The 22,636-nt window shown below is 38.8% G+C and overlaps 1 protein-coding gene across 2 annotated transcripts in view; it reads right to left on the bottom strand.

Annotated features, from left to right (window-relative positions):
* The window catches only part of sgcd (sarcoglycan, delta (dystrophin-associated glycoprotein)), a 153,212-nt gene that overhangs the window by 15,139 nt on the left and 115,437 nt on the right, over positions 1-22,636 (bottom strand). For both annotated transcript variants that reach the window (XM_034140376.1, XM_034140375.1), the window contains one exon: positions 15,547-15,619. In XM_034140376.1, the coding sequence (XP_033996267.1) occupies positions 15,547-15,619 (73 nt within the window). The remainder of the gene's footprint in view (positions 1-15,546; positions 15,620-22,636) is intronic.

Below are 22,636 nucleotides of genomic sequence, written 5' to 3'. Positions count from 1 at the left end.
CCCTCTCCTAAAGAAACCCACTCTCAACCCGTCCGATGTTATAAACTACAGGCCTGTCTCTCTCCTTCCATTCCTGTCTAAAACACTTGAACACACTGTCTTTAAACAACTCTCCTGTTATCTCCATCAGAACAACCTTCTTGATCCGCACCAGTCTGGTTTCAAGGCAGGTCACTCCACAGAAACTGCTGTCCTTGCTGTCTCTGAGGAACTGCACACTGCTAAAGCAGCCTCCCTCTCCTCTATCATCATCCTTTTGGACCTGTCTGCTGCACTCGACACAGTGAACCATCAGAACCTCCTTTGCACTCTCCAAGAACATGGAGTTTCAGGCTCTGCACTTTCCCTCCTCACCTCAAAGACCGCACCTACAGGGTAACTTGGAGAGGGTCCGAATCCGACCCTTGTCAATTATCTACAGGGGTCCCTCAGGGCTCTGTCCTCGGTCCCCTCCTCTTCTCTCTGTACACAAACTCGCTCGGATCTGTCATTAGCCCGCATGGTTTTTCATACCATTGCTATGCTGACGACACTCAATTAATTTAATATTTTCCCCGTTCTGAAACTCAGGTTGTCGCACGCATCTCTGCTTGTCTAGCTGACATCTCTCAGTGGATGTCTGCTCGCCACCTCAAGCTCAACCTTGACAAGACTGAACTGCTTTTTCTTCCTGGAAAAGATTGTCCCACTCTTGACCTAACAATCAACATCGGCCCCTCTGTTGTTTCCCCAACTCAGACTGCAAGGAATCTGGGTGTGACCCTAGATAACAACCTGTCCTTCACTGCAAACATCGCTGCAACAACCCGCTGCTGCAGATACACTCTTTACAACATCAGGAGGATACGTCCCCTCCTGACCCAGAAAGCGACGCAGCTTCTGGTCCAGGCTCTCGTCCTCTCACGCCTAGACTACTGCAACTCCCTCCTGGCTGGGCTACCTGCATGTGCCATCCGACCTCTGCAGCTCATCCAGAATGCAGCAGCTCGTCTGGTCTTCAACCTTCCTAAATTCTCCCACACCACACCGCTCCTCCGCTCCCTTCACTGGCTTCCAGTAACTGCTAGAATCCACTTCAAGACACTGGTACTTGCGTACCATGCTGTGAATGGATCTGGCCCTTCCTACATCCAGGACATGGTTAAACCATACACCCCAGCACGTGCACTCCGCTCTGCATCAGCCAAACGGCTCGCTGCACCCTCACTGCGAGGGGGACCCAAGTTCCCATCAGCAAAAACACCTCGGTTTGCTATCCTGGCTCCAAAATGGTGGAATGAGCTCCCCATTGACATCAGGACAGCCGAAAGCTTACACATCTTCCGGCGCAGACTGAAAACTCATCTCTTTCGACTCCACTTCGAGCAATAAAAAAAGAAAAAATGCACTTAGATACTAACTAAGCACTTATATACCAACCAAGGACTGGCTTATCTAAAGCCTGTTGAGTATCACTTGAAATGTTTTGGCTCTATGAAACCTAATGTACTTATATGATTCTGTTTTCTTCAAGTTTGTATCTTCTTGGTCGAATGCACTTATTGTAAGTCGCTTTGGATAAAAGCGTCAGCTAAGTGTAATAAGTAATGTGTTGGTTTTCTTACTGTGAATTCCTTTTATTTTATGTTTTTTGGTTAACTTATAATGGCTCTTGCAGTTAAATGTTATGATAAATCAAATAACAAGGTCGAACTGAGAGACAGGAGTGAAGTTCAGACTCAGAGATTAATATGGAAGAATAAAAGGGGTGCACAATAAAACAAAAAAGAAAGACAGCACGTGAGGAGAATAAAATATGAAGGGCAGAGGGATGATAGGAGAAGAAAGAAGACCAATATATGGCTCGGAGTGGAGGGGTGTCGTTGACACAGGAATGAAAGGGAAGATGAAGGAAATTGAACAGGAAGAAGAAGAGGAGGGTGGAGGGTAAATAAGGGCAGGGTGAGAATGGAGAGGTGAGAGCAGAGGAGATTGGAGATGGCAAGAGTTGAAACAAGAGCTGAGAGGTAGAGATGAGGATAAAGAGAGGAAAGGGCTCAAGGCAACGTTCAATGAAAGTCTGACCACAGTGTTCAGGTGGGTTTGCAGTGAGATGGCTTCTTCTAGTGATTACAATGATTATTATTCTGCAACATTGTGTGATGTTGATAAGCTACAGAAACAGGTGTTGCTGAGAGCAAACGTACAGTAGGAGATACATAGAAATACATTTAGTGTTATATGGTGTTAAAGGAAATACTAAATTAATACAAAAATGTATACAGTTTGTATGTTTTTTAAGGGACAAACTAATAGACATTGATTATATTAGGATGCGAGCATGTAGAGTGATATAAAACACACTGAAAAAACTCAAAAATAACTGAAGTTGGCTTAATTAAATGTGATGTCAACAGATTTCACATGTATTAGGTTAGTTGAAAGTAATAATATTACGTTTAAAGCAATTTATTGCTTTAAACCTAATCAAATTATGTGAAATGTGTTGACATAATACATTTAAATCAATTCAACTTTGCAGTTTCTTCAGTAGATAGTGGCTTAAAAGGATGACAGGGTCAACATACATTCAATAACTGTGTCCCTCCCTACTGATTGATTGTTTGCTCTACTCTGTAAAAAACATGTGAACGTTTTCCTCTTGTGCCAGATGATATTGAATGCAGCCTCCTGCTGTGCATGTCTGTCCGTCAGCGCACTTTCAATCTCAGCACCATAATGTGTAGAGCGAACATTGCAGGGCACTGAAAACCGTCCATACAGAAAGAGCCGGGGGACAGTTCCTGTGAGTCTAATGTGAGTCTATCAACGTTTTCATGATGTGAAAACGTGCAGCTACACAGCTCCTGCAGGAAGTGAGCCCCTTCACATCTCAATTCACCTTGTAAAAGAAAAAAGGAACCTCACGATTCTCCTCACTGCATTTTTTTCCTTCCTCATCCTGTCCCACTACTGTAAGTATTGTCCTTGTTATTGCTTCATTTTTTCGTCCCTTTATCTGTGCTCTGAATTGGTCGGGAAATAAATCAAGGTTCTAGCAAATTCGTCCACGCTGCCATTTAACTTTCACAAAGGCGTTTGTCTGATGCAAGGACACATCATGTTGACAAGACATTACCTCGCAGATGGATATGGCAGTTACAGTTTCGATAAGAAACTGACAGCTCTGGGTGGGAGATGTGTGTGTGTTATCAGTGTTAATATGATATCCCCAAATGGGATTTGAGTCCTCGATTGCTACCTGCCAAGGGGTTGGGGGAGATTAGAGTAAGATTAGATTTTAGCCATGCTCCAACAAGCTCGCTCCCCTTTTCTGACATAATTGGATAGTTTGTGCCATATTTCATTGTCAATTGGCGAGTTGTCACCAAAGATTCATAAACACAGGGGAAGGGGAAAGGGAAAAAACACATTGCGTCGACTCTGACTGTCATATTAGACGAACATTCGCATGATGAGGGGCATTGGAGCGACACAAAGAAATGATCTGCACATCACTGACAGGACTTTTTTCGCTTTTTTATTATTCGAAAGGAAGGTTTGGAAAGGAAAGCTGCGATGATTGATGAATCACAGTTCATCTCGGTGCTCCACCACTGAAATAGTGTAATTAGATATTTGTCATCAAAGTCCTCTATCCAACCCCTAATTCCCGTCACGCTCATCTCTGCAGCATTTCTTCTCTGTCACACAAAGCTATATTTTTCTTTCTTCGTATTATCTCTCCACCCTCTTTGTCTCTTTTTTCTTCTTGTTTCATACTTCCGTCTTATTCTCTTTCTGACAAAAAAGGCCTCTTTTCTAATGTTTCTCTTTTGCCATCTTCATATAGTCTGTCCTTTCAAGCTCTTTCATTGTTGCCCATGTGTCTTTCTTTCTCCTTCACTCTTGTTCTTTAATCTTCACACTTTGTACTTTTGTCATTTATTTTTTTACTAGATTGTCTTATCCTCACCTCACAGTCTGCTACTGTCCCTCCCTGCCTCTCAATCAATTCAGATCGAAACAATGTAACCATTTTTCAAAGAACATTTTGGTCTTGCTTCTGCTTGAACTAGAACAGGTTTTAGCCGGGTATTGCTGGTATGTAGTTTCGAGGACAAATCTTTATGACTGCTGGTGTTGCTGTGGGTTGCTAGGCTGTTACTTCTATCATGTTCTTAATATGAAGGGCATAAACACAATCGTGTGTTGCTGGCATCAAGCCATAGAAAGCTGAATACTTTTAAAGGGGAAATTGTAATCTATAGATTCATTTAAAAAAAATTGATGAGGAGAATGTTGATACCAAGCAGCAAACTCTGGGGCAGAGCCGGGAGGCCAATAAGGAAGTGCCTCAAACTGCAGTTCATCTAGTGGCCAGTAGGAGCAGTCTGCAGAAGGGAGCAATTTCCATAGACCCCCATGTTAAAATGCCCAACTTTACAGCAGAAATAAACATGTTTATATTGTGGTTCAAAATACAATATTCTCTGTATAGTTAGATTCCCCCTTCATGACTATGGATTGGGGGGTGAATTTTTTCTCAACTCATCTGTTTAAATAATATTCAGTCTTAAAGTTATGCATACATTAGGGCGTGGTCACATTGAGTGACAGCTCTGTCAAGTGACTGCTGCTGTAAGCTTCTTGTCTCTCTGCTAGCAGCTCCGTGATGCTACACAGACTCTGCCTGCTCAGTTCATCCGGGGGACATAACTTGAACTTGGCCGTGTTTGTTTGTTCTTCATGCTTATATCGGACTATTGTGACTCGCTCTGCGGTTAAAACAGACGGTGCATGAATGTGGTTTTGCAGTAAGTGAAATGTATGTGTTTATGATTTTAATCAGCTACGTAATGAATGTTAAAGGTAGGGTAGGTACTGTAAGTTTGAGAAACCGGCTCGAGATACACTTTTTGTTATATTCCATGGAATGCTCTTATCATCCCGATAGCAATGAATATCTTAAGTGCTTTGACAAAAAATCCATAAAAAAATGTCATCTGTGGAAGCCGTAATACTGTAAAAAGTACGACCAATCATTTTAGCCGGCCCGGCTAAAATAACTGGATGGCCTACCTGCCTGTCAGCCTTCCATCGGGGCACAAACTTATCTCGTGCCCTCATTGGTCATGTGCGCGTTCGTGTGAGTTGGAGGAGGGGCTCTATAAGGAAGTGGCAGATTTTCTCCGGTTGTGTATTTTCAAATTCTAGCGATCTCGAGCCGGTTTCTCAAACTTACCTACCCTACCTTTAAGGCTTGGGTTAGCGTGTTAGCGAGTGGTAGTGATGGGAATTATGGCTCTTTGAAGGGAGCCGGATCTTATGGCTCCGTTCCTTTCAAAGAGCCGTTCAAAAGAGCCATTTTTTTAAAGGGGGCGGGGTTACTAGGTTTATCTGCGCAATAATCACCAGTCATAATGATAATTAAGTGGCGATGGAGATTATTTGTTGACCGTGCTTTAAAGGATATGTTGCCTTTACAAATGGTGCGCTTTATCACTGCCTGGGTTTTGGTTGAAGTGCATCCAAATGCTGCTGCATTTTCGCGTTTGGCTCATTTTCCATCCGAAAAACATGTTGTCTACCACTTGTTATGACTTCTCTCTCGCGCGTATTCCGTTAAGACCCACTCCATCTCACTCCTCGTGCTGAAACCTACCAATCAGAGTAGGGGCGGGTCTTCACAGAATACGTTTGGGGAACAAAATCAAGCTTTTTAAAAGGCGAGTGGATTTTGAATGATAAAAAGAACGGCTCTCACCAAGTACGACTCGGTTCCCCTCGTTCGTACCAAAGAGCCGTTCAAAAGAATCGGCTCGTTCGCGACCGACACATCACTAGCGAGTGGTAGCTAGCTACATCTATGCTAACGATGCTAATCGTAGCCTCCAAGTTAAAACGAAATAGAGAAGTGTTAACCGTTAAGTGGGATAATACTGTAGAACAAACGGCTTCTGTTGGAGGTTGGTAAAATAAGGTCATCCTTGTAACTTAGAGAGATATTTGTATTATGTAGGTAACTGTATGCATCGCTAAGGTTAATTTAAATTAGCTATGCTCGAGTATGTAGACAAGCTAATGTCGAAGTAGTGTATGTGAAATCAACCTCACAATAAGATGTGTGTGTATTACAATTATTAATGTCATATTTCAAGATGATTACTTAGATATTACAATATGATTTGTTGAGCTGGAGTTCATTATTGAGCTTACACGTTAACGTCACATTCATATCTGAAGAACGAACCCAAACCTTGTTGTTTTTATTAATTGTATTACCAAATTGGTATCAAATAAATAGTAAGCATTGGTAATACCAATGTTTACTATTTATTTGATTTTCATTACACTTGTGAAACCGACTAATTGTGGCTGTAGAACGTGAACATGTAACTTAATGCCTGCATTTAAGAACGATGAATAGCCTAGTCAATGCTTTAGGGATGATTTGTTAAAAATATTAGATCAGACGTTATGTGGGCTTCATTTCAAATTAAGCTTATTCATTGCATTTCATTTGTTCTTCCAAAGTTACAGTAAAATAAAAAGGACCCTGACTCGGAAAATACACAATCCAACATGTTCAACAGAAGAGAATAAGTTATATTGTTTGTACACATGGTACTTTACATATATATCTGTTTGTTTAAAGTGTGCAGGTGATGCAGACAGGCTGGACCAGAGAGTGAGAGACAGAACTGGACTCCTCACAGCAGTGAACTTCAGCACAGGTACAAATACTCTTTTTTCATACTGTACAAAGAATCAAGAAAGATATTGGTTTAAATAAATGAAGTATTGACTTTAATACACTGATATACATTCCATTAAACAATTCTAAATACTAGATCACCTACACATCAGTGAAGTTGAGGGGTTTTTCTATGCAAAAAGTTACATTTAGATATTAACAAGCAATATGACTTTGTCAGCTTTCTAATTGAATGTATTGAAGGCAAATATATTTGAAACATAGTGAGAACTGCTACTATTTATCTCTCAATATTGTCTGTAAAAACGTGGTAAAAGTGATTATTTCAGTGAGACAACAGAGCAAGCTTCTACAGTTGCACTAAGTTTTGATAACAGTTCAATATTATTTTGATAATAAAATATATTTCAATGTTGATGAATGTCATACTGTTCATTCATAATATGATTGTCTTTGTAGCTCACTGTTGAAATTAATAAAAACATTACAATTACAAAATAATTATATCTACAGCCCCTACAAACACAAACACACATCTTTCATAAATAACACACTTGTTCTGCAATAATATGTTTTAAGTTTCCTGTAATTTTTGTTAGGAAAGGACATGCCTGAAAGACACGACTCAACATTTTCTCCTTCTCTGAGGGTCAAGAAGAACATCCAAGAGGAAAATTAAAAGCTGATGTTATGAGATTTTAAGACCAGTACAGGACATTCACTAATAAACTACACTTTTATTGTGAAAACAAAGATCTGGGCCAATCTTCTGCAGAATCCTATGGGTGACGTCACGGACCCTACGTCCATTTATCAGTCTATGGTTGATACCAAATGGACTTTAAAAAAGAGTCCATCACCATTTATTCGAGAGAAAATTAAAAAAGAAAAGGTTATATTAGATTTAGAATTTGTTAGCCTACTGCAAGCGAACATACGGCTGAAATACGTTGAATGAAAACAATTGTGATTAGTCTGATATATTAAAAAACTGTGTATGAGAAGTGAGAATCAGCTTCAAGGTTCTGGCCATTTTCATCAAATCTTACAAGATAACTAATTACCTGAGAAATAGAGTCATTCTCTCTTTGAGAATACAGTATGACTTATTGCAAGTGCTGACCATTGGAAAAAATGCACTCTTGAGGCAATTCCACAATGGCTTCGCTTTTCGGGTCCAGAGGTCCACCCTGTTAATATTTCTTGTGTAAAAGTATGAGTTTTGTCTGAGAAAATAAATATCTACAGCAGTTTTCATGACAAGCTGGCTATTATATTCGGAGCTACATTGTTATGGACCAACGTCTTGGGGTAGGGTAGGCTGTAAGAGGAACAGTTGGCCTAATGATGGCTATAGGGTAAATGTACATGCTGTTACATTTTAGACACAGAATGGCCAGCAGCTGTTTTGTGATGTATTTTCCTTTTGACTAAAGAAAACTAAAAAACACATTTTCACCAGCTGTGTCTTTTCAAGCATTCAAAGGTGCTGCACACCTTAACAGGTGTTTCCATAATCTGTTTAATTAGATTTATGCGAGGTTGAAGGCGTGAGTGCTGGGAAAAGGAGAGTGAGGGAGAGTCTGTACACGCCCACTGAACCCTGAGACAGGGAAAGTAAGTGAAAACACACACATGGTAAGGAATTGATTTTAAGAAGAAAAAGTCAATGGGTTCAACATTTATATCCTTATAAGTATTCTGAAAAATATGGGTTTTCTTCTCACTCCCTCCCTGTCACGCAGCGCTGTAGCTCTCTCCTCCATCATTTTATGGATAAACGTCTCTCTCTCTCCACTGTCTCACTCTCTCTCTGCTCTGATTGGCTGTCATCGCATCTGACAGCAGAAGTAGGGGAAAGATGATAAACAAGACGTTTACACCAAGGCGACATCGTTGGTTGTCCACACACACACACACACACACACACACACACACACACACACACACACAGTGAGTCTGATTGACTGTCATCGCATCTGACAGCAGAAGTAGGGGAAAGATGATAAATAAGACGTTTACACCAAGGTGACATCGTTGGTTGTCCACACACACACACACACACACACACACACACACTGATGTGTGTCAGGAAGCTGAACACGTTGACATCTCTCTGCCTTAGAGTCATAACATTGTGATGATAAAACACTCAGGCTTGAGAGGTGGCTGTTATTGTTTCCCCGTGGCAAACTGAGTCTGTAAAGCATGTTTGGCAGAGAAAATTAACACTTTTTTAGTTGACAAAAGATAAGCTTGTTCTCCACCAAAGAACAATATATTTGTCTAATACGCTGCTCCGTTTTCCAAGGCCATTTTGATTTAGTCTCTAACCAGTTGCTGATCTCATAATCTTTTCCCTCCCATCATTTGTTGTCCATCTAATAATGTTTATATTTCCACATCTCTTTTTTTATTCAAATCTTGCTCTTGCTTCTCTTTAATCCTCCCTGACATCTTATAATTCTTCGGTTCATTTCCGGATGTGTTGATCTTATCTTTGGGAGATCGATAAGGCATCTGTTGCCAAAGATCGACCAATTGATCTGAAGATTACTCAACACTGACTCTGGCTTATATACATGGAAATTACTGGAGAGGAGAGGCAACAGCCAATGGAAAAGTGTTCTTTCTACCTCCAGGAAGATGAGTAAGTAATGATACCTCAGGGCTGAAAATGATGCATATACAATGTACCAGAAGTTGATCAAAAGTAAATGACAAATTAGTAATAAATTCAAACACTTTCAATTATTTTCTTTGGAGACAGCCTAGCTTTTTCTTTGGTCATAATCATACTAAAAAGGGCTTATTTACGCAGGATGTATCAAAACAACATATTTAAGCCATTAGCAAAGCATCGATGAATCATCATTTCACCATGCATCATGAATTCAAATATTGGCAGAGACACCTAAGTGTAGTGCTTCTGTGATTAGTACTGGAATATTAAACAATATAACAATATCATTGCACCTTCTGTAAGCGGTATGATATAAACCCTTTATATGATAATGCATTTCATTTGCTGCCTGCAGTGTTTTTATTGTCTGAACGATTACTGGAGACTGATCCATATCCGCAGATTTCACACCTACTTTTTCCAGACGTTTTACTTCCTCTGCTGTAATGCTCAATGAGTAATAATCAATCAAAATCAGTGGTCATTTAAACAAGTCCTCCAACTCATACGACCAAATAGGTCGATTGTTCAAGCCCTTATTACGACCAAATAGGTTGTTTGTTCAAGCGCTTAATACGACCTATAATCACGTTTAAAGTTTTCGCCCTCTAGTGCTCCCGTTGATTGCAAACGTTACAGAGGGTCGTTTATTCACAAATAACCCTCTCTGTAAAATCCTAAATTGTAGAATAGTTTGGCCATTAAAATGCTTTTTGATTAGATTTCTAGCGAGAAGTGTATATTGTACTTTTAGAATCCACGTCCAGTCGATATGTAGGATCTATAGTTTGATAGATATTACGAAGAGGATTTGAGGTTTTGTCAGGAGAACTTGTATATGCGGCAGCTTCCATGTAAAGTTAGCCAACCCTCACGGGGTGAAAACAGTATTTCCGGTCTCGAAGTTTTCATAATAAAACCAATGATCAAATGATTTAACAGTGATATCTGCAGTACTCATCCACTAAAAAACATCAGTTTATCCTTGTTAATTATACAACATTAATTGGTTTAAATTGTGTACAATGCTTTTGTGTTTTTCCCATAGGTTTTTCTCTTTCGATTCTGAGAGACACATTTCTTTTTTCAGAGGTTTTGATAGGCTAAAACATCGAACTACACCCATAATCCTGGATGTTTTAGCCGCAATGCACGTCGGGATATGGTGTTTATGCGATATGAAATCGGAAAACATTTAAAAAAAATACTACACATCTGCCGTAGTTCTTTATTTATAGAGCCCTGATTAGAAGACTTCTGGACAAACTGGAAGAAATGCCGCCAAAACTGAATACGTGACGTGGATCATAAATATATCAGCAATTAAACAACATCTTCCATTTCTTTTCACACAATACGTCTCCTTGCAGTATCAACACTAATTTGGCTGACTTTTATATTTGATCCAATTGGTAGATAGGCTGTATTTACACCATAACGGTGCACAGCTGATAGAAAGGGACACAGCTGATAGAAAGGGACTTTCTATCAGCTGTGCACCGTTGTGCACCACTGTGCAAAGATATTACTGATTTACTGAACTACCTTTCCAACTCCTCATGCAGTTGACTGTTACAGGTCTATACAGGTTCATGGTACAATTCATAAGCTTCAAATCGAGAGACTGAAACTGTATTTTCCTTTCCCGTTCTGTTTTAATTTCACAATAAAGTTAATAGTAATATTATGTTTGATATTATTATGTTTTATTAACTAGACCACTGTTTTTTTAACCCGCATCGCCTTGTGGTTAAAGCACGTTATTGAATTTAGTTGTTGAATAAGTTATATTTGATGAAAACATTTAAATATTAAGAGTAGCCTACATACAAAATAGGGGGAAAGTAGAAGGTCAATGATAGAAATATAGAATAGAAAATATCAAGAAGATACTGTAGTGATGTCTACAATAAAACAGTTTAGTGCAGGACGTCCAAAGATATTAATAGGAGGATGTGCAAAACAGACAAACTAATAAGGCTTTATTTAAACATTAAAGAATACTTTAAGTTAAGGTCTTCTTTTGAATAAGAAAAAAACGTTGGGGGTATCAACAGATACATATTAAGTCTGACAAAGTACTTAACGTCTAATATATTGCATAGTTTATTTTGGCACTTGACAATCACCTTCCCTGAATTTGACTCAGGTGTAACTAAAGTCTGATTTAAGGGTTGTTTATATTTCACATCATTAATCAGAATCTGCAAAGTAACTAAAATAAATGTAGTGGAGTAAAAATACCAGGTTAACCTCTGAATTGTAGTGGAGTAGAACAAAGTAGTACATGCTGCTGTAACAAAAACATTTCCCAACTTGGGATCAATAAAGTATATCTTATCTTATCTTTTATTATCTTATCTTATCTTAAGATGATCGATGGCTACTGCCATATTTGCAAAATTTGCCTCTGAACCTATACAAGCATGTTTCAAGCTTATCAATTAACAACAGGAGGGGTCACAGACATAAGACCAGCTGTTAAATAAAGCTATTCTGACCTTAGCTGTCATGTGGGTATATATTAATGCTGCCCATTATGGACACAAGCAATTTTCACCCATTTATAAATTATATGTTTTAAATTTGATAACACCAATGTCTTTCGTATCCCCTAAACCTCCAGGGGTGTAAACAGTTTAATACTGGCAACTTCTAATTGTGGGAAATACGAAAACGTCTTTTAAAACTACAATTCCCAGTAGAGACGTGCCATAGAACATGTTGCGAAACACACAATAGCCAGCATGTGTAGTTCTGGGGGGGAAGGGCTGGGCTGGACCCGTCCGAGTCCAGTTTTGGATAGTCTGCCGTGGTTCCATTCCATTTCAAAGAGCTGTTTGACGCTCGGCGTAACCTTGTCGCACTGCCACTCCAACATCCAATCACAGAGCTTGAGGACTAATCACGGGGTTTGTAAAGCAAGGCGGATGTTGTAGTCCCAAACGATAGCTGGGGATTCTGGGTAGTGTAGTGTCTTCGGAAACTCTGTAGTGTCTAAACTCCGAAAAAACAATTTGTTTCTCCGAATCGAAGGTTAAAAACACAAAAACATTGTACACAATTTAAACCAATCAATATTGTGTAATTAACAAGGATAAACTGATGTTTTTGTAGTGGATGAGTAATGCAGATATCACTGTGTAATCATTTGACAGTGAGTTTTATTATGAAAACTTCGAAACCGGAAATACTGTTTTCACCCACGCTAACTTTACATGGAAGCTGCCGCATATACACGTTCTCCTGGCGAGACCTCAAATCATCTTCGTAATATCTATCAAACTATAGATCCTACACATCCACTGGACGTAGATTATAAAAGTACAATATACACTTCTCGCTAGAAATCTAATAAAAAAGCATTTTAATGGCCAAACTATTCCACAATTTAGGATTTTCCAGAGAGGGTTATTTGTGAATATACCACCCTCCGGAGCGTTTGCAATCAACGGGAGCATGTTGTTTCTTACACGACCACTAGAGGTGCTACACTTTACAACGTGACTCTGGGTCGTATTTAGCTGCTGAACAATCAACCTATATGGTAGTTTTTTGTAGGAGGACAGGCTGCATTTAAAATATCTCCTTCTGTATTTTAGAGGATATATTCAGGAGCACCCTTAAAGGTCCCCTATTATACTGTTTTTCATTTCTTTATTATAGGTCTCAGATATATACAAAACATGTCTCTGAAGTGTTTGGCTTGAAATCCCAAACAGATCGTGCATTGTAGCATCCCATAAGCATCCGTTACTTTAGATCAGGGGTGGGGAACCTCCGGCCTCCGGCCCGTATAAGGCCAGTGAGACCATTTGATACGGCCCTCGAGGTCATTTATAAACACGCGCAACATTTTTTTTTTTATCGAAATCTAGACCGCAAAATAATTAAACAAGCGAGTGCCTGTTTTTCCTGGCCAAGGACAGGTTCCTTGAACACAACACAAGCCTAACGTGTCATCACGTGGTATATGTCTCGTCTGAAAGAGGTGTAGAGCACCGGAACGCCGCTCCAGCACTTCAAAAATTGTAGTACACATAAGGAGCTGTACACATGCCGCATTTTTTGCGTGGCTGTGTCTTTAGTTGTAAGCCCAGTGGCAATCTGTTCATCTGTCATCATACTGATCATACAGTCAATAACGCCATCGAAAAGAATATGCTACATCACAGTAACTACTTCTGGGTCTGTGTGTGTCATTCAAGCTCGGCTCTGTGTGCGTGTGTGTGTGTGTGTGTGTGTGTGTGTGTGTGTGTGTGTGTGTGACACTAGCGCATTTTGTTTGAGCGAGCGAGAGAGAGAGAGAGCGGTACCGAGGATTGTTAGCATATGGTTAGCTAGCTATGCTAACGAATATAAGGAGCTTTTTCTACAACCAGGTGGAAGAGAGCTCTCTCCTGACAGAGAAGCTCAAATAACCTCAGCTCAGTGAGGTAAAGGCACACCTTTATATGATCATTATAGTTATAAAAAAATAAGAGAATAAATGAAAAACAGATATAAAATACTATATGACAGTAAAGAAAAGTTGTTATTAATAAACAAGAATACAGTTTACAGGGGGAGTGATTTGTAAAATATCCATAAGCACTTTGTTCAACGTGGGTTGTTTTTAAATGTGCTTTATAAATAAATGTGATTGATTGATTGATAAAGAAAAAGAAAATCTGCTTACAGTTCTGTTTCATATGGATGTTGAGCGATCTATCCATAGATCTCTTCATTTTGCTCTCAATGTGCACCAGATTGATGCTTTTAACTTCAACATTTAAAAAAAATCTTCCCGGGGGAGCATGCCCCCGGACCCCCCTAGAGGAGGTTAGGTCCACCCTCCACTTAAATAATTTTCACATGGATAGGATACTAAATACATTTGCACACATCTTGTGTCCATATCTTTCTGTTTTGGTGGTCATGCCACAACAGTGCACGTGCATGCATGCGCGAGTCATGTTACGATATCTGGATTAAGAGGTTGCTTTTTCTTTGCACAGAATGAAAGAAAGGCGAAATGAATGGGCTGTGATATTTGTTTTTTTAAGCAGAGGTTGAGTTCAATAATTTATACGGCCCTCGGAGGATGTTAAAAAAATTGAAATGGCCCTTGAGAGGAAAAAGGTTCCCCACCCCTGCTTTAGATGAAAATAAGGTGCCACTCCCAACACCCCTCTGCAAGATATTTTGTTAACCTGTTAAGCCCTGAGCCTGTTTTTCAGGTTTCAGGCTCGAAAATGGCATTCCCAGAACAAATGAATATATTTTCACTTCTAAAAGGGTTAGATTAATAATCTTTTTTTCTCAAAGCAATGATACACCTGTGAGTTGGATGTAGAAAAGTCAGAATCAATATAGATGTTTTTATTTTAAAGTAAATTCAGATTGAACATAGATTGGTTGGTGATTGGCTAATGGTTACAGCCAAAGAATCTTTATGACATCATAAAATGGCCAAAATCTGATCAGCTCATTTTCAGTTAAGTTTTTATATAAATGGATCAGGACAAAAAGTGAGCGAATCTTGTTTCCTGAAACTTTCAGAATATCTTTACACAGAGGGGACACATGTTTATGTATAAAAGACAGGAACACGTGGATTTTGCATAATAGGTGACCTTTAAAATTCCTATTGCATAAGCTCCATAAGTGTCTCTTTTTTTCCATGTAAAACCTAAGTGCGGCTGAGACCACAAAAGTGTTGTAAGTTATAAAAGTTATTCACCAATACCCATTCATGAATGAAAAAAGCATAATTATATACAATATAGGAATTTTTCCCAGTTGGCATCTTTTTTGTTCAATTAATCCAATCAAAAATCTAAAATCCAGAAAACAGAGCATCTTCAATGTTTTTGAAACATGACTTTTTAAGCTAAAAATCTAATATTTAAATGTAATTTTCTATCTATGGACTAATTGTTTCAGCTCTTTTATGATCACACACACAAATGTAGACATATATCTGTGCTGGTGTGAGATAAAGTGAGTGTTATACTCTGTGGAGGCTTGGGTATGTTTGTATTTATTGTTTGAGTGTAATTGTTTCATTGAATTACCGCAGTATTTATGCAGTGTAGGTGCAGGAACTTTCCACACGATTAGAGATGTATTGATTGACTGTGTATGCGTTTGATGGGTGCCAGGATAAAAACAAATGCTGACTCACCTCAGCTCTTTGAAGGGCTCGGCCCTGACATGTGGCGTCTCCACCGATTTGCTGAACACGGCTCCTTCGGCTCCTGAAATCACAGAAGACAACATCAGACAGGAGGCCGCCGTCAATTGAAACCACAAACCACTCCTGTCCGATCAATGGACATAATCTCTCGGAGTCCGCTGATCTATACGGCTCCAGTCAGCGCGCACAGCGGCCCTCAGCTCACCTTGCCTCACTGATAACTCACACACATTTGATAGGGAAACATACGCTGATGGAATATTATGAGGGGGGCGTAAAAAAATACCTTGTTTCATAATTCAGGGAAAAGGAAGAATATATTTAAAGCTTCTGCTACTGCAGCAAGAGCAATACTGAAAATTCTGTAAAACATGAACTCCTAATTGCAAAGTCTTTGATTTTTGGAAAACATAACATAACATGTTTGCATTTCAATCACTGACCTCTTGTAAGGCTAATGTCAATAGGTATTCACACATATAAGCAACAGGACAACGTTCTTTGATATGGTGGCATTGGGAATATATATATTTTAAATCCTCTGGAGCAGAGAGAGGAGCTGTGGATTATTATTATTGATTAATGCATCAGTGTTTCTTAGGGTCAAAAACACTAAACTCACAACTTAAAATGAAAGCGTTTATTTAATAAAAGAGCACATGTTCAATGTGAAAAGTGACAGTAGATATAGATTAGTTGCAATTTGGTGCTATATATATATAGAAAAAAAGAAAAAAGAAAAAATTATAATTCTTTTTTTTAAAAAACACTTTGAATTTCAGGGGGGGCGCGGGGCTCCGTTGGCGGGGGGCAGCGCCCCTCCAAGACAATGGTAGGAGAAACACTGGGCCATGACTAAATGTGTTTCAAATCATTGGAGGCCCGGCTGGGAATCCAAACATTCTCAGTCTGTGACACACATCCAAGTTAGACAGAATGATCCGACTTTGTCAATGCAATTGTTGTTGGTATTTACCCCGAATCTTTAAATAAGTGTGTATGCGTACAGGTGAGGACCCACTGTCTCACTTTTGATATCTCCAAAATGGGCTGTCAACTGTCAAACAAACCTACATACTACAGAACAAAAATATATTCCAGTGACAGTGGAGTTTGATTGTGAGAATCCCATGTTTGAAAAGATTAAAAGGACCAAAATCCATATTTCATGATTGAAAAGTAGAGTAATAGAGTGGTATATGGATGTCAAGAATGATTATATACATGTACATTTGACATATTTTTCAGCCCTTTAATTTATAATCTTGACACGTCAGTGTTTGTCTTTTATTTAATTTAACAATGCTAAGGTGCAACAAGGCAAAAACTTAAAATAGGAAGAAACAAACACTCTATTTAATGAACCATGGAGATAACATTTAAGATGCAAAAGTGTGATGGAAATACATCTCTGAGCTTATAATGACATTACATAGTACTGTTGACAGTTCTGGTGTTTAAGTGGCCGTGTCAGACCTGACCTTTACCTCACCTACCTCTTTTAAGCTTACCATTGATAAAAAGATGCTAAATTGGCTGTAAATAGAAAGGATGTATGTTTCCATCATGTCTTTTCAGACGTGTGAAACCAGGCATGTGAAACTAGATAGAACATTCTGAACTTTTGACCTATGCGCACTATGCATTCTAGATGGGGCAATACAAGTGTAAAAGTTCCAGCCACAATTCTGAGAAGGCGCTTGTGGTTTTTGACACCTTGAGAGCGGTTACAGCGGGTATGAAGACAATGAAGCACATGATGCAGGCGACCTACGCAAAGGGTCGAATCAACTTCCTGGGCCAGCGAATCATAGAGACAAGCTGTCCTTATTGTCTCTGTTAATAAATTAAGTCTCTGTTAATAAATTAAAGTATAAAGTTTGCATATTTGAAATTAAATGTTTAAAGAAAAAACTTGATTCTAAACATGACATTGACAATGTGTTCTGCTTTCATGAAAAATGTTCATATTCCCTCTTGTTAAAATTGCATATTATTACTAGAAGTCTTTATTTGTTTTACGACAGGCAGTTTGGTGTTTGAGGCCACGCTGTAAACGCCCCCCTAAACAGATTACGTTGATCTTGCGTGTGGATTCTGGGGGGTTTAGTCCTAAAAGGATTGGACGGCCGTTCACCGGAGCCTTATCAGCACCGGAGTTCGGTATCGGATATAACGTTGGTTGTATCGAAGTTAGATTCCTTTTCAGTACACATGGGAAAGGCAGGTAACAGAGGGACTTCCCAGTGGCTTCATTTATAAACTTGGATTCAGACTTTTGCCTACATTTCAGATTATTACAATGATTTAAACTAGTCTAGTGTTGTGCTCATTGATGGCTGTTTCAACAGTCATAAAAGCAATTGAGCCACTCAAAGCTTTGCTGGCGTAACATAATATAAAATCCTCTGTGGGTAAGGGAACATTGGGAAAGCCATCACAAAGTGCAGCAATAGTTATAAAAGTCATTTTAAATGTGCAACCCAAACTAAAATGGAAAACTTCTTATTATTAAAATCAATTATGTTGATGCCAGCTGGACAGATTTAGCTGTGGGAGGACAAGTTTGACAAGTTTGGGTATTTTTCAGTTAAACAGGCATTTAATGGTTGAGTTTCCCCTTATTTCTGGAGATATTTACAACACTCACATTCCTCCTGGGGGCTCTTCATAACACCGCTCAAGCTGTTGAGAAGTAAGGGAAATAAAATATCTTTACGCAATGCAGAACCTTCGTCTCGCCCATGTGGAATAGATAACTCTAGTCCTAATGACTGAAGGTGGATTGTTCAAATGTTGCTTGAAGTGACCAGGTTTTATTGGTTCTGTTAATCCTTAAAAATACACTAGCCATAGCATGAAATATCTAACTAATGACAGTGGTGTAGTGATGAAATAGCCGATCCTGAAGTTAGCATTGCAAGGACTCTCAAAAAAAGCATGGGAATTTATCATTGGATTTGCAAGAAATAAGATCTGTGGCAAACAAACGCTTGTGGTATTTAAACGTTTGTTCGGGAGAATAATCTTCACAATTAACACTATCGTTTATGATTTTTGTAACGTTACTACAATCGCTAACAGCTTCAAACAAACTACATCAGGTCTGCATGACTTCATGTTCTGCACGCTTAACCAAAGGCTGCTGATGTTCAATGTGATGGCGTTAGCACCTTACATTTTTAAGACACATGTACAGTACGTAGAAGCTACGGACATGATGTCTTTATTTCGTAGAACAAAATGTCTCTTAAGCTTGTGTGAACCACAGACTGTATTTCAGTCATCTAACCAAAAACACATTCATAAAAACGTTAACGGTGTGACACGGCAACAGGAAGTGGTAAAATGCTGACTAATTTCAGGGTTGTAGGACTCATTACTGCACCACTCTATGGAAGGACTCCATTCATCTTGTTCACAACAGTTTATCTCATTGTATTCAGTGCAGGTACACCGCCATACGGCATGCTAGGTGCAGCGACTGATGTTTTTGTAAGCATTTGCACCCAACTGACCCTTAAACTTTAGCTTTACAAGGGGATGCAGTCATTTCATGGCAGCTTTATTGCTCAGGACCCCAGGAGTGTAGTGTAGTGTGTGTGTAGTGTGCAGTTGTTGATGGGTGGTCCATGAGAAAGCTTAGCAATAGGCCTGACCCAAGCACTTTGATCACATTGGGTATAATTGGGTAACTTTGTCCAGCCAGTATTTGACAAAAAAGTTCTTATTAGGAAATAAAGGACAAGTGCTTTGTTTTGGGGGATTTTAAATATTAATTCCTCAGGTTTCCTTATAAGTTAAAGAAATGGTGGGCTTTCAAAGGGAAAAGAAAAAACTACTTTTTCTATTATCTCATGAAAGCTCCAGTGACATTTAAATACCTGTTCAGTCAGTTAGAGCTAGAATACAGAGAGGAGGATGTAAAGTGAAGTGGAAGCCTCGGTGCGTGCCACTGACTCTTTCCTGCAGTAAAATGAGTGAAGATAAAACAGAAGCCTAACATTAGAAATCCCGGCACTCAGTTGGAATAAAAAGAACAAAAAGCTCTTTACTTTGCTCCTGGATGTCACGCTGTCTTCAATCGCTAGTTTAAAGGATAAAACCAATGTCATTTAACTTAATTCATACTACCATTTATATAGCACTATAGAAAGTCCGAACAGACTATTGTAATTCTCTACAATGATGTATTTCTTATTTTAATTGAATGATTACTTCAATTTTCAAATACACATCAACACAAGGGTCTCCAGTAAAATGTAGAACTCTAAATAGCTTCTTTAGATTGTAAATAATTGTGCTTTATTCCACAGCAGTATGACATTAACCTGTAGTTTGGTTCACTAAATAGTACTAGAAAATGTGATTATTTCGGTGAAAATGTGACCATACAGAACAGCAAAATCCTACCTATGGAAAAATAGGAATATGTTGTGATGCAATCAGGGAAATAGACATGCAATGTTGCTGAATTGATCTAAAATGTATCTTAAATCCATAAGGGAAGTAGTTCAATTTGGTGAAATGTGTTCAACAAAGTTTAACCTATTAGACCTGGAAAAGACTAAAGACCTTTTTTATTTTTTTTAAAACAATAGAGTTCACATGCGGCAAATAATGCATGTTCTCCTGTTCATGAATTCATGGTCAACCTAACAGATATTGATGGCTTTCTAAGTAACTGCTCTAAAACATACTGGCAGATTCAATTGTGTATTAGCCTCAAGAAACACTATGTATCCTAGGATAGTATACGGTCTATTATCTTATACATAGGGTATAATGTATTGGTGGTTGAAAATGTTTGTATGTTAGGTTCATGTCAACTAATATTAACTAATAGATTTTAAAACTCACATATATCAGTTTCAGTTCAAAACACATGAGGGTGAGGCACTAGTTATGTATTAGACATTGATGAAGATTATAAGGACAAGACATTTGCTTGTACTAAATGTCACATATTATTGACTTTATGACACTGCAGATGTTTGTATTTTGGCTCAGCTCACGTTATTTGTATTCAGCAGAGTGTGACGACTCCATTTATGTGCACCTCTGTGCATAAAACTTGATCTATCTGATTTTCGGATCACACGCTCAACATGAATACCGAGCAGACAGCAGCAATACGTCACAGCTCTGACATGTTCATAGACCAATGGGGGGGGGGGGGGTCGGTGAGAATATAAATGATGCCATTAAAGATTAAGGGTCTGTGTGAGCAGCTGTGTGTCCATGTGTATCTGTGTATATGTGTGAATGAGGCAGTCGTGAGACCAGGGCTGGATATCATCAGTTTTGGCCTGAAGTATCTGAGAGGTGATGAAATACAGAGACAAATAGCACACAGAAAAGCCTCCCTCCAGGAATAATTCCAATGATTGGTGATGGTTGTGGACGATACATGACTTGCAACAATAACTAGAAATTCAAATCCTGCATTTATCTTCATGCATTTCAGCGCATATTGCTGAATGGTTTTGCTTTTCCATCTACAACAGCGGTAGCGGGCCTGGTAGAAGGCAAATCAATTAGATTCCACTGCAAAGATGAAGTAGTCTTTCATAGAAAATGCAATTTATTCGAGTTTCCTGCATAAGTAACTAAAAAACCGAGAGATAGTGAGTATGAAAAAGACAAACAGTTTTATTGTTTTTAAACCAATTCACCACTGAACTAAAATGAGCAAAGTATTGGTCTCATGGAGCACTGGTGTGATACTTGCACCTGATTGGCTTTATCTGCTTCATTTATGATTCCTATCACCGGCTCATTAGTCTGCTTTTTGTCTACTTGCTGACTCACACAGTATCTTGGGAAGCCTTTAAAAACTGTCCCTGTCATTATTAACGGCCACTTCCTAATACAGCTTTGTTATCATATTATCGTTTATGTAACAAAGATCTCATATTCAAGTATGTGTTCTCACTTGATATTTTGTATAGCTATTCTACAAACAGTAGAGCCTTCTCTGGCAAATCGAACTTTACATCCATGTGCTACAGGGTCATTTCCTGTATGACAGACTTAACTACAAGTGATACATTAGCATAATATCTCAAATGTTCACCCCTACAATGGGACTCCATGGCCTGCTTCTAGTTGGACAACACATTCCATCACTGCTTAGCTTACAAACAGTTACCATCAACTGAAAAGTAACCTAAAGAAGTCTCTGCAAATCCATCCTTGATTCTTTTCAAATGAAAGAAAAGTTGTTCTCATCTCCTGCTAGAAGTGAACATATATGGCTGCTGCTGATGTGATACTGATAAAAGAAGGATATTAAATCTAAAAGTTGAGTCTAACCTGATGGAAAAGGACAATGCCTACAATATTAGATTACATTTACACAGTGTTTTGCTGAATTTAATGCATGCAGTCACGCACATGCAGGTACCCAGACACACATACTCATATATTACATTTCCCCCTGATACATATAATAATAATACATTTATTTTGTTAGCGCTTTTACAGGTGCTCAAAGACGCTTTACAGATATAGTATGACATATGAGCTGGATTAGCTTGCATATTCACACAGCTCATCTTAACCTATGTACTGTTACGTGATGACTGTTCAGCATCACAACCCCACTGGAGCTGTAGCATGCCAGTTAAACTTTGACAGCAGGTTATAAACCCTGCAGGCAGGCGCTCAACGAATCTGTGTTGCTGGATGTCTAACTGTGAAATTATGATCACTGACCGGACGGCCAACTGCATGAAACACTTTCATCCTGTCAGGGAAAATCCTACACTCAAGCTGTTAGATAAAGCCGATGTGTGATATTTCGTGCGTTCTGTTGAAGTGTTGTAATGTACTATCATGGTGTACCCACTTTCCCCACAATCTGCCTCAACCATCTCTACTGCAAATGACGATTGCCTACATTTTCCAAAAATGACTTTGAGACCTTTGAGGTTGTTGTGTGTATTCTAGAGAGAGTACAGAGAATAGAGTGTTTCTTCGGCAGTTTTACTGCTACTAGTGACTACATAACAATATCACTTTTTATGTTGATGTTATGTGCTTTTTGATAATGGATTAATTCCAATAGGATAGTTTC

This window comes from Trematomus bernacchii, unplaced genomic scaffold (genome assembly GCF_902827165.1).
Source record: "Trematomus bernacchii unplaced genomic scaffold, fTreBer1.1, whole genome shotgun sequence".
NCBI classification, from domain to species: domain Eukaryota; kingdom Metazoa; phylum Chordata; class Actinopteri; order Perciformes; family Nototheniidae; genus Trematomus; species Trematomus bernacchii.
This window is presented reverse-complemented; position numbering and strand designations above follow the sequence as displayed.